Below are 12,266 nucleotides of genomic sequence, written 5' to 3'. Positions count from 1 at the left end.
AAATGACTAATGAAGACTCAAAACGAGGAGTGATGTACGACAAATGGGGGCAAGAATCAGAAAGGAAAATGACTAATGAAGACTCAAAACGAGGAGTGATGTACGACAAATGGGGGCAAGAATCAGAAAGGAAAATGACTAATGAAGACTCAAAACGAGGAGTGATGTACGACAAATGGGGGCAAGAATCAGAAAGGAAAATGACTAATGAAGACTCAAAACGAGGAGAGATGTACGACAAATGGGGACAGGAATCAGAAAAAGAATAAATCAATAGAAACTCAAAATAAAAAGTAAAAACAGATTAAGAATTCAAAATTTCAGTGAACAGTTCATATTTAGTCGATGTAAAGATATAAAAATATTTTTGAAAAAATGTACACTGTATATAAATGTAGATATTAAATTTAGAGTATTAAAAAAGTGCATATTTAAGTAAAAATAACTTATGTGCCTATAATTTCTGTAAAATACAAAATCTGATAAATAATGAATGAATATACTATATAAATAAATTATATAGATCGTACTAAATTTATATAATACTTACACGGAAAAATTAGAAATACGAGTATTTCTAATAATAAATATTAAAATCAGTTGTTTTATTATGAAAATAGCTAAGTTTTATACTTTATTTTTATTAAATAATAAAAATTTGTAATTTTAACTGTAACGAGGATAATTTTGTTATGTGTAAATAACGACGTTGATATATCAATACAATAACATTGGTATAGCCAGTGAATCTTCTTGTAGCTATAACACTTCATGTGATTAATTTTCCACAGAAAGTAAGTACAGCTGAATATTTAGGTAACAAGCATTTACTTTGATAATAATTGCATGTAAAATGTTTTTCATACAAAACTTCATTCTTGCTGGGCTTTCAAAGTAATTTTATCTTTGGTTTCTACACGTTTTATTATTATTCTCCAATTTTAAATCGTTCTAGATTTTTACAAAATGTGTGGTTCTTTTTTTTTCTTTATAACCAGATGTGCAATAATAAAAAAGCGTTACACAATAGACTTTATCACCATCATAAACTTACGCTTACAGACTTACCTTTTTAGAGAGACTGTAATGAAAGAGTGACCACATAAGTAACTTTTTTATTGAAAGTTTGTGATCACGTGACCTTAAGCCACCATTATTATTCCAAACAATGTGTTAGTGAGATTGGAACGAAAGCTTTGTGAATAATTTTATCGTCTATATGTTCGTTGTTGTGTAAAAGTTTTGAATAAATACATTACGCATGCTTTCTTAAGAAACCTCACTAGTACAACACATCTCCTAAACAGTTATTTTTGGGGTTCCCATAGAAAACGAGATATAAATGAAAACTCATCGGATTACTTACCGACTATACTGTTGGAGTCGCCATTGCCTAATCTTGTTTTTATCGCCGAGTAGCACATTGGACGGCGGATGTGTACAAATAGTATCACATGACTTAGCTTTGACGTCATTTGATTACATGACATCTCTGACGTGTTTCCTGTCAAGTAACTCTTCTGGCTGAAGAGTTCGTTCTTTTCTCACTGTGCTTTTACAATGCCGTCTCATCGCGCGATTCATCTCTTTGAGAACATACTTATAATAACTATAAATTTAAATATATAGTTTTCAATAATAGAATCTGTTTTTTGTATAAAATTTAATATTTAACCTTTATAATTCTATAGAGTATAGAAATATTTTTATGGCAGTTCAACGACCCAAGTTACGCATTACGCATTTTCGAGAGTTTAGTTACGGACTATAGTTTCAGAAACTTTCCATTACAGTAATTGTAAACTTTTATCTCAGACACTTACAACTATAAACAGCGAAATGACTTTTCTTAGATGAAACTAAACTTTCGTAAGTAGGACTATAGCATTTTTAGGTGTTTATTATTTTAGTATTAAGCCTTCCGTACCATTATTTAAAAATAAGAATTAGTCTTATGTTATGAGATGGCTACCAACTTAAATTGCGTTCTTTTGGTTACTTTTCAGATTGTACGCGCGTGGGAGTATGCCTTATCGACAATAAAATTCCCAAAAGAAAATCATAATTACCACGAAAAACATCCACTCTAAACCAAGATGCAAACGTTTCTCCGGTACCCTACGGGAACATGGACTACTATAAAACTCGTAACCCTTAGTCGTTGTTTGATTTCATCCCCTACCTCCAAACTCTCAAACCTATTCAGAGATCCGAACAAATTTTGCATAGTTACTCTCTACAATCTTACACTACTTTAAATATACACTACTTTAAAACTCGAATTTTCACTTCTTTCCCTGATTTTACCCCTTACAAATTTAATGAAAATCAATCCTCCAAACCCTTGAAGGATTGATTTTCATTAAATTTTGCATAGTTACTCTCTGCCATTCTGCGGGAAACATACGCTGCCTCTTGACGAGGACAACTCAACCCCCTCCTTAAGTTCCGGGCAACGCTGGGCATTCTTTTCTAGTATAAACTAGAATTCGATAACAATTTTATACGTTTACGTTTGAAAAGTTTACTTAAATATTTGTTTTAATTAATGATAAATATTTTAAAATGTATAAATAATATTTATAATACGTCATCAAGCACATAATTGAATTTACTTTATGAAATAAACTAATATATAATGTATCAGATCTAGATAGAAAGGACTGGTAGGAGCATTTAGCCCAGACCTTCACACGACAAACTCTCAAAATTTAACCTTTCAAAAGATATGGTCTGGTTCAGAATGTAGAACAACCACAAAATTCAGTATTTTATGTAAAAAATATAACATGAAATAATATAAATTACAGTTTCCTTTGATAAGGCAGTAAACGTTTAATCAATTATAAGAAGTAAAGGTTTGATGGAACATACTACAAGTATTTTGAAAAGAATTTTGTCGAGATATTGATTTAGCCTAAGTAGCTAAAAATTTTAATTGGAACTAAAAGATAATCATCGTAATTAAAGAAGCACAGCTCCTAATTTCATAACCATTTTAGTATAATAAAGCTCGCACGAAGATAAATAAATTAAATTAATATCAGTTGAAGTGAGACGTAAGTCGTGTGTATCTGTACAATTCAGATATTATGACCACTATCAAAACACATAAAAATTTATCGAAAATATTAAATTTATTTATCAGTTTAACATCAAAAAAATGTAATTAATAATAATTACTTTACTAGAAATCTTGTAAAATGCAAATTTATTGATTAATTAGCGCGAGGTATCAGCATATTGTAGGATATACGAAAGCGGATTTTTTTAACTTCCGATGGTCCATAAAAAAAGACAAGCGCAAGTAACAAAATGAATTTATTACCAAAAGTTAGGTACAAACATGGTTACTTTCGACATAATCACCGTGAAGATTGAGGCATTTGTCATATCTGTGGACAAGCTTTGCAATCCTCTCTTCATAGAATGTTGCCACCAGTGATTTCCGATGGACCTTGGACGTTGGATCGTCATTAGTCTCGAACCTCTACCCTTCTAGCCACATTTTCAGTTCAGGAAAGAAGTAGAAGTCGCTCGGCGCTAAATTGGGCTATACGTTCAGTGTTTAAAAAGTTCCAAGCTGGGTGGAAGTCTGAAAGGTGGAAGTCTTCACACATTAAAGGTGGGAAGACTTCCATCTCTTTCCTGAACTGAAAACGTGGCTAGGAAGGCTGAGGTTCGAGACTAATGACGACCTTCAAAACAACGTTAAGGTTCATTGCAAGTCACTGGTGGCAACATTCTATGAAGAGGGGATTGCAAAGCTCTTCCACATATATGACAAATGCCAATCTTCACGGTAATTATGTCGAAAAGTAGCCATCTTCGTACCTAACTTTTGTAATAAATTCAATTTGTTATTTATACTTGTCTTAGTTTTATGGACCATCGGAGCTTGAAAAAAAAACAGCCTACGTATAAGCACAGTTACGACCATTAATGATGGGTCTGCCTCGCAATTGGGTCAATCTGAGGCACGGAAAACGGAGCCACAAACAGGTAAAATTTAAAATAAGTCTAATAATCATTCCTCTTAAAAGATGGCTATTATTAGAATTAAAAATTAAAAAAAAAAAACAAAAAGAATATCTATCCGAGAAAATCTCATAATTTTAAAAGAATTGAAGTTGAAATTAAATAAATGTAGGTGCGATGGATAAATAAGTTATACAATATACACAGCTGAGAAAATAAACAAGTCATAATTATATTTTTTACGTAGAATTTAATATAACAGGCCAACTCTCAAAATTTTTAAATTTCACTTAATTGAAAACTGGTTCATTTTCATTTGTGAAAAATGAGTTAATAAAAGACTTCGCTCTTTAAAGCATAATTAAGATTTTTTGAGTGTAGCATGTCACTCAGTTCGGAAGAATGTTTAGAAATGGTGCGATTTTCGTGATATTGCAGCTTTTCTATAATTTCGAAGCCGCTAGATTCTTCTATCATCATGCGAATCTTTTCTTCCATTTCAGCCATATCTGCTACCTTCACTACAATTTTCAGAATGTCCAGAATATTAGAGATAATTTCTGGATCGGATGCATACAGCATATGACATAAAGGGGGTATAACATCTTTTTCAATCAGAAACTTGACTTGTGTCTCGCATTTATTATAAACTATGTTGGCCACGACCCACATCGCTTGGACTCTAGCTTTGTAATTTCCGATGGTTAAGATCTGTCTGACGGGTGCCATTAATCCAATATTCAGAACGTATTGGATCTGTTCGGTGGTTCCTACTGTAATATTTGACAGAACCCAAGCCACTTCTGTCTGAATTTTAAAGTTTCTTTGCTCTAGAAGATGATGGAAACAAAGAAGAATATCGTTGTTGAGAATGGACTCTGTTGCAATATCGTCACTCGCGGCCATATTGCCAATCACTCGCAAACTTGGCATTATTATATCATCTCTCTGGTGATTTAGAAGTTGTTTGAGGCGCAAGATGACACTGGAATTAGCTATTTTCTGTATAAAATCAGGTTCCGATTTTATCAAGTAAGAAAGCGCCCAAGCAGATTGGCTGACGACGATTGGTTCATCATAAAACAAGAATTGACAAAGAACTGGGAAAAAGAGTTGTTTATTTTCTGAAACAAGACTGGCTTCACTTATGCGTACGATACAAGAAAGGACCCATAGAGCACGCTTCAAAACTGGTATTTGCGTTGGACATTTGAATGAAATTAATTCGAAAAGTGGTTGAAAAATTCCGTTCTGAATTACTAAGTTTGCAAAATCAGATGATGTTAAGACAATATTTCCTAATGCCATAAGAGATAATTCACGTATATTATCCGAAATAGAAGATAAACATCGTATAAAAACAGGCAGAGCACCCGATTCAACAACCATTTTAGTATGGTGAAGTTCACACGAAGATAAATAAACTAAAATCTCAGCTGGTATGAGAGTTAGATCGGGTTTATCTGTATGATTCAGATATCGTACACATATAGGTACGATTCCAGAATTGATTATGCAATCAAGAGTTAACTCTTGATTTATATCAAGGCCTTTTCGAATTTCTCGGATTATCTTCAGACAGCACTCATCGTGGACAGTGCTTAGGTTAAGTGCGATGTCTTCTTTTATCGTTTCTAATCTCTTGATAATTTCAAAAGAATCGTAATCAGTAGTAATGCCTCTTCTTTCCATAAGCAAAGTTGCCTGTTTTTCTTTTCGAGGATTTATTATTGCTTCACGTCTTTTCATACGAAAATCTCGAGTCTTGCTCCTGAGGGATTTCCATCTATTTCCTTTCTGATCGCTCATCTTCAGTTTAATATCAGTTTGTAAAAATGTAATCTTAATAATATTATTGTTTAATACTTAAACAATATAACAATTATTCTACTAAATTATTGTTTATTAATTTAATAAAAAGTAAAATACATCTTGATACAAGTCCAATTTTGCTTGCCACGTCCAATCATCAGGAACAACTATTTCCATTGCAGAGACAACCTTTCTTTAGAGGCTATGCCTCTTCACAAATATGCAAAACAGTTTAAAATGTCCACAGGTGACAATCCCAACACAATTAAAAATATAATATTTCTTTGTAGAAATCGTATCCAGATGTATTTTACTTTTTATTAAATTGTAATTCTGCCAAACCTTTTCTACAAAGAAATGTTTATTAATTATTTAATTTTTTTTCTGGATATGTTATTATAACTTTACATTGTTCTCTACCTGATAAATACGATAAGAAGGCTTGAACTTAAACTTGTTGTGGCCCTAAACTAACATGTGAGTAGCAGGGGGTCACCGGGTCGAACCCTAATGACCGCTTAATCTGCACGGGTCGGGAAGACCCGCTCTCGGTTGTCGGATGGCTTGTTTTGTCGGATGACACCAATATGTGCAAACCGAGGGGAAAGGATAAGAGTTTCTCCCACTTACCGGCTCGCTGTCAGAGAGTGGCTATAGGAGGGCAAAAGGAGTGGGAGGCGTAACGAAGTCATGATGAGATGTCGATAGTACTTATCAAGAGTCATTAAATTAGGAATAACATATTTAATATAAACTTAAATATAAATACAAATACATTAAGATTACATATTAATTCTAAACAATATGAAAGCGATAATCATAATAAGTTCCGAGTCGCGCCAATATCGAACAACGAAGACCGTCTATCCCGTAAGTGAGACCACCAAAGGTCCTCAACACAAAATAATTCTAAGTCCTATCCAAAGGAACAGATAAATAAATACAAAGTTCCGGGTATATCAGTAAAAGACAATATTTTTTTTAAGTCCCGAGCATACCGAGAGACAATATTTTCTAAGTCCCGAGCATACCGAGGGACAATAATTTCTAAGTCTCGAGTATTCCGAGAGACAATATTTTCTAAGTCCCGAGCATACCGAGAGACAATATTTTCTAAGTCCCGAGTATACCGAGAGAGAGTGAAGTAAAAACAATCTAAGTATTTACCTCTTTAGGTCGGCGATCAGAAATCTTGAAGTCCTTCCAGAGAAGACGCTTGTAGTTTTCTTTCTTCGTTGGTCACGTTCCCCGATGATCGCCTCGAGATCTCCGATCATTCCCCTTTTATACCTTTTTAGCGTGGGAAATCTCGGGGATTCTTCTGACGCAAACTGTCACTTCTCCCGATTTATGACAGTCTCCCCCGTCATGGGTGACGACAAGACCAATTAATGTTAAAGTCGTCATCACCTGGGGAGATGACTGACCATTTTTGGTAATGTTCTCACCGTCAGGGTGCCCTTGTAGGTGACCTCTTGTCTACTCTCCATACAGGAACACCCATCCGTCTCCGTCCACCGGACACCCGCAGGAGACTACTTTATTACAAGGTGTCTGCGGTGTGACCAATTAGCAAAACAAACAAATGTCCCGGGGAGAGGGGATTTCTTCCGCGGTCGCCTCGGACGACTTCGTCCTAGGGATGACCTTCTTGACGGACGAATTACGCAGTTCATTATCCGGGGTCTATTCCTCGGATATTAGGGTGAGAACGGGAGAAACAACGAAAATGATGATGAAAGAAATATAACTTGTTACGTATTTAACAAAAATCTTCGTAAAAGAGTCGAATTTTCACAAACATCTAACAAGCCCTTTCCATTCATCAAATAACGATAGACATGTAAAATTATTAGGCCTTATAAGCTATAGACTCATAACGAGAGCTCTAACCTCAAGCTCATAAGCTCTATACAAGCTCATAAGCTTGTATAGCTTATGTGCAGATTCGGCATTGATTAACACTAATTTTCACACTAATCGAAGCGGTTTTATTTTAGTTCACTTGTAAAACGTAAGAAAATAAAATAAAATAAAAATAATAATTTGATTATAAAGACATAAAAGAATTAATGTATGTTTTTACAGCATGTTTTCAACGTTCTACTTGCAGACTACTGACAGTTATACTGTAGTAGTGATATCATTCGTATCTTGCCAATCCTTGATTTATCGTTGTAAAGATTTTATTAAAGATTATAAGTTACAAATAATCTATATCCTTCCATATATTGTAAATTTGAGGAACAGATAATGTAAATGCTTATTTCATTTTAGTTTTCATGCTATTCGGTGCTTCTGTGAAAAGAATATTCTTTTCATATCAGAGAAGCACCTAGTTACTATAATAATAACTTATGAAGTATAAAGATTATCGTGTTTAAGATTAAATTTAGTATATTTTACTGTATCAAATATTAATATTCTCTGTTTTTAGTGCTTCATTTGCGTCTCTTATGGTAATATTAATTTTTATAAACAAGTATGGTAATATTAATTTTTATAATTTTTACTATTAAATAATTAGTCTGTTTTGACTGTTTTCGCATTATGGACGTTAAGAAAATCTTTTTAACGCCATTCATGGATTCGATCAGGCCTACAATGGAAGCGATTAGATGATGAAGGACGGGACCTAGTATATCCTGGCGATGCCGCCCATGAAAATTTCTGGGGTTCTTCGCTCGCCTAAATTCAATCCATGGTCCCAGAGCGGTAGATTATGCCTTAACCGCCTCAGTCATCACACTACACGCATACATACATGTATGTATGTAATTTCATTATTTGTAATATTGCAAACAATTACAAATTTACAGAAATTTATCAAAATCTTTATTTTTTTGTGTGTGAAAAATCACATAGGCTCTATATTTCCCTTCAAAATTCTTTTTTTCTACAAAAAATGAAATCTCACAATTGATCAGACTATTTAAAGCATTGAATACACTAAATGAACGTAATTTTCATATATATTGAGTGGCCCTAAAGTTGTTTAGCTAACTTGTAAGATATATTAACCGAGATATGTTCAAATTTTGATTTAATGCTATCTCTGAACTTGGCACTAAATGAAGCGTGGTTCTAAACTGAAGAATCTTGAGCAATTGAAATTGTACTAGACTTCATTACTATAAACTAGGTGATCATAATTAAAGTTGTCCTATTCAGAGGACCCTATAGCTGAAGCCAATAAGTCGACTGCCATCAAAATTTGTGTACACGCTATTCAAAGGACGCAAAAAATAATTTTGCAAAGAAAAAATTTTAGTTCCAAAATTGTCTGCTATAGGGTAAATGGCACTGCAGGGAAACTGGTGCCATTGCCTGTTCAACAAAAGCCGTAGTTACATCTTCAATGGTTTCTGCAGTGATAGGCTTTCTCCCTGCCAGCTTTAACTAATGATCCAGTGTCTCAAATCGCGTTATCATTTTCCCGACAACCTTTAGAGACCTTGGTTCTGGGTAATAAGTTATCGACAACGATATTCGCAGCCGCAATTACCCTGATTTAATTAACAACTTCTTAATTAATGCAATCTCCGGCAAAGTGATGGCCATCGTAGATGTAGCTAATAAAAATGGCATTCACTAGTTGTCAGCATCTATATTCTCAGTCTCGGCTGCATTCCATTTGACTACGCGTCTCATATTTCTTTGCTTGCAGTACAATTTACTACATAGTGGACAATTTTGTAACTAAAATTTTTCCTTGCAAAATCTTTTTCCGCATCCTTTGAATAGCGTATACACAAATTTTGGTGTCAATCGGCTTATTGATTGAAGCTAAAGAGTCCTCTGAATAGGACAACTTTAATTATGATCACCCTGTATAAGTTTGAATTTGAAAGGTTGAAAGTCATATCAATTGATGATATAACTTATAATGCAAACATGCAGATACTGAAGATTATCTTCAGTATCTGTCTTGCGACAACGACACTATTTGGATGAAAACTAAATCCAGATCTGATTCTATATTGTAAACTATTTTCGTTAACTGATTTTTTTAAGACATTCTGTATAAAACTCATATCCTCATCTTCCCAACTTCATATACAGTGTACAGAGTGGTACCAAAAATATAAGGACAAACTTCAGGTGGCGATTCCTGACAAGACAAGAAACAAAAATGCTTCTATAAACATGTATGAATTCCATCTGTAATGCATAAAAGCCGAAACGTTTTAATTAAAGAGTGCGTCAGTCCACGATACGTGCGCAACACTTGCTTAAATACTCATCTGCTAAGACTGGACAGATAGATGTACCATATTCATCTGTAATTTTATGCTATAAAATAAATCCTTTAGTGTGTTAACTACGCGTTTCCGAACGTATTTTATAGAAGCATTTTTGTTTTTTTTTTCTGGACAGGTATCACCACCCGAAGTTTGTCACCATATTTTGAAATTACCCTGTACAAATGCATCACCAATGTTCTACTACCAGTGTTCAGTAGTTTTATCCAAATGGGTAAAACTACTGAACACTGGTAGTTAGTTGTGGGTAGCACCTCGCTAATGGGCTACCACATAGCGTTTTCCGGGTTTTTTCACGTTAGTAACACCAAAATAGAGACCAGTTTCCATCCTGCATTGCTATATGGATCAATAAAATTACTGGGATCTCCACCATGACCAGGTGGTGACCACGGGAGAGTTATTATTATTATTATTTCTATTTAATGAATCACAACAAACAGATCACATGTTGGTGTTGACTAACATTCGCATCGGGTTATTCCCAAGAACCTAGGATGTCATAATTTAACAGCCTAGAATGTTCGCAGACCCAAGCAGCACAGCTTTTTGAAGTTGACAGATGTAAGTTTTGTCAATGTTGATTTGCTTCAATTGCTGCCCCAGGTTTTGGGAGCGGCATTCAGTACTAGCGATAATCACTGGTACTACTGCTGCTGGTTTGTGCCACAATCTTTGGAGTTCAATCTTCAAGTCCATGTATCTTGTAATTTTACTTGTTCTTTATCATTAACCCTGCTGTCACCAGGAATCGCGACATCAATAATCCACACCTTTTTTTTTCTCGACAATATTTATGTCTGGTGTGTTGTGCGCTAGGACCAGTGGCGTAGCGTAGTGGAGCGGCAGGGGCGGCCCGCCCCGGGCGGCACTTTTTAGGGGGCGGCAAAATTTCACAATAAATAATAATAATATCTTGTAAAAATTTGAACCATTTCATTTCATATTTTTGTCGCACCTACGATTCGGACCGATTGAAATGAGCACGGAATTTTTCATTACTTATTCTGTGAAGAAACTGAATTTGTCTTTTAAATTGAGATACCTAAATAAGGGGGCGGCTGACGTCCACGCTACGCCACTAGCTAGGACTTTATCGGTTTGCGATCTAAAGTCCAATACAAGTTTTACCTGCTCATTTCCAGTGACTTTTTTGATATTATTATGATCCCACCATTGTTCGAGATGGGTAAACCATAGTTTTTGCAAATGTTCTAGTGAATCATCTTGGCAACGCTGTTGTGCCTCAATTTGTAATCAGTCTGTGCAATCTTTTTGCATTAGCTGAGAATATGAGCTATAGTTTCAGCCGATTCATTGTACAGTCTGCATTTACCGTTAGCTGATGAATTTTCAGCTTTATTATTATTATTATTATAACTTCTTTCATGGAGTCCCCAAATCGTAGCCCATCCAGAGTTTTCATTCATTCCGTTTGATATCGTGCCAAACAGAGCATCGTATTTTTACATTAATAAATTATAAAATAAATGAACTTATTGGCGATTTTATAATTTTTCTGAACTGAGTCGATTGATGGTAACTAATAACTATTGTTAATTGTTTGGTGTTGCAGGAAATGAGAGATAATTTAGACTGTTATAGCTATCTCACAGAACCACAAGAAAATGTGATTCTTGAATCGTGTGACAGAGCTTCACTATTGAGCACGGTAGAGGTCTATAGTAAAGTTCTGCCCCATGTGTAATGTTAAGTTTTCCACGTTCTGCATAATATCGGTGTCCAGCCATTCGATAGTTATACACGTCCAGTAATTCGACATTAAAGATTTAGACTTGTGATATCAAGTTCGAATTTTGGCTAGTGTTGTAACGAATAGTATATTCGGCCTCAGGCAGAATACCGAATATTCGGCCAGGAGCGTGGCCGAATAGCCGAATATTCGGCCAAACTATTCGACCAATATTCGGCCAAACTATTGATTAACGCACGTACGAAAATTGGCGCGCAAACCGCATTATGGCAAGGATCCTGCTCTCTATTGGCTCGCTGTCACTACGCTTCGCCAATCGCGTTAATTCTTGGAGTTGTAGCGGACAGACAAGAGTGTCATGGAAGTATGTGATAAATGATGATATCAAATGTGGATAACAATAAAATGACCTACACGTGTAAATAACGGAAAAAGAACAGAGAAGGGCCGCGAAGTGAAAATGTGAAAATAAATATGAAATTGAGTTGATAACATAATCG

The 12,266-nt window shown here is 34.7% G+C and overlaps 2 protein-coding genes across 3 annotated transcripts in view; one reads left to right on the top strand and one right to left on the bottom strand.

Annotated features, from left to right (window-relative positions):
- LOC111641396 overlaps window positions 1-297 on the top strand; it is a 5,698-nt gene extending 5,401 nt beyond the window's left edge. The window contains exon 2 of one of the 2 annotated variants that reach the window (XM_023387554.1): window positions 44-297. In XM_023387554.1, coding sequence (XP_023243322.1) covers window positions 44-269 — 226 coding nt within the window. In that variant the 3' untranslated portion in view covers window positions 270-297. Of the gene's footprint in view, window positions 1-2 lie in introns of both variants that reach the window. The other variant, XM_023387553.1, reaches the window with a different exon arrangement.
- A 3,929-nt stretch (window positions 298-4,226) lies between these two features.
- On the bottom strand, window positions 4,227-5,853 carry LOC111641389 (importin subunit alpha-3-like). The gene has a single exon (XM_023387545.1). The coding sequence runs from the start codon at window positions 5,785-5,787 to the stop codon at window positions 4,309-4,311; it is 1,479 nt and encodes a 492-aa protein (XP_023243313.1). The 5' UTR covers window positions 5,788-5,853; the 3' UTR covers window positions 4,227-4,308.
- Between the last annotated feature and the right edge of the window lie 6,413 nt (window positions 5,854-12,266).

The sequence above is a fragment of the Centruroides sculpturatus genome, unplaced genomic scaffold (genome assembly GCF_000671375.1).
Source record: "Centruroides sculpturatus isolate CEXI.00-Female unplaced genomic scaffold, Cexi_2.0 scaffold1287, whole genome shotgun sequence".
NCBI lineage: Eukaryota > Metazoa > Arthropoda > Arachnida > Scorpiones > Buthidae > Centruroides > Centruroides sculpturatus.
This window is presented reverse-complemented; position numbering and strand designations above follow the sequence as displayed.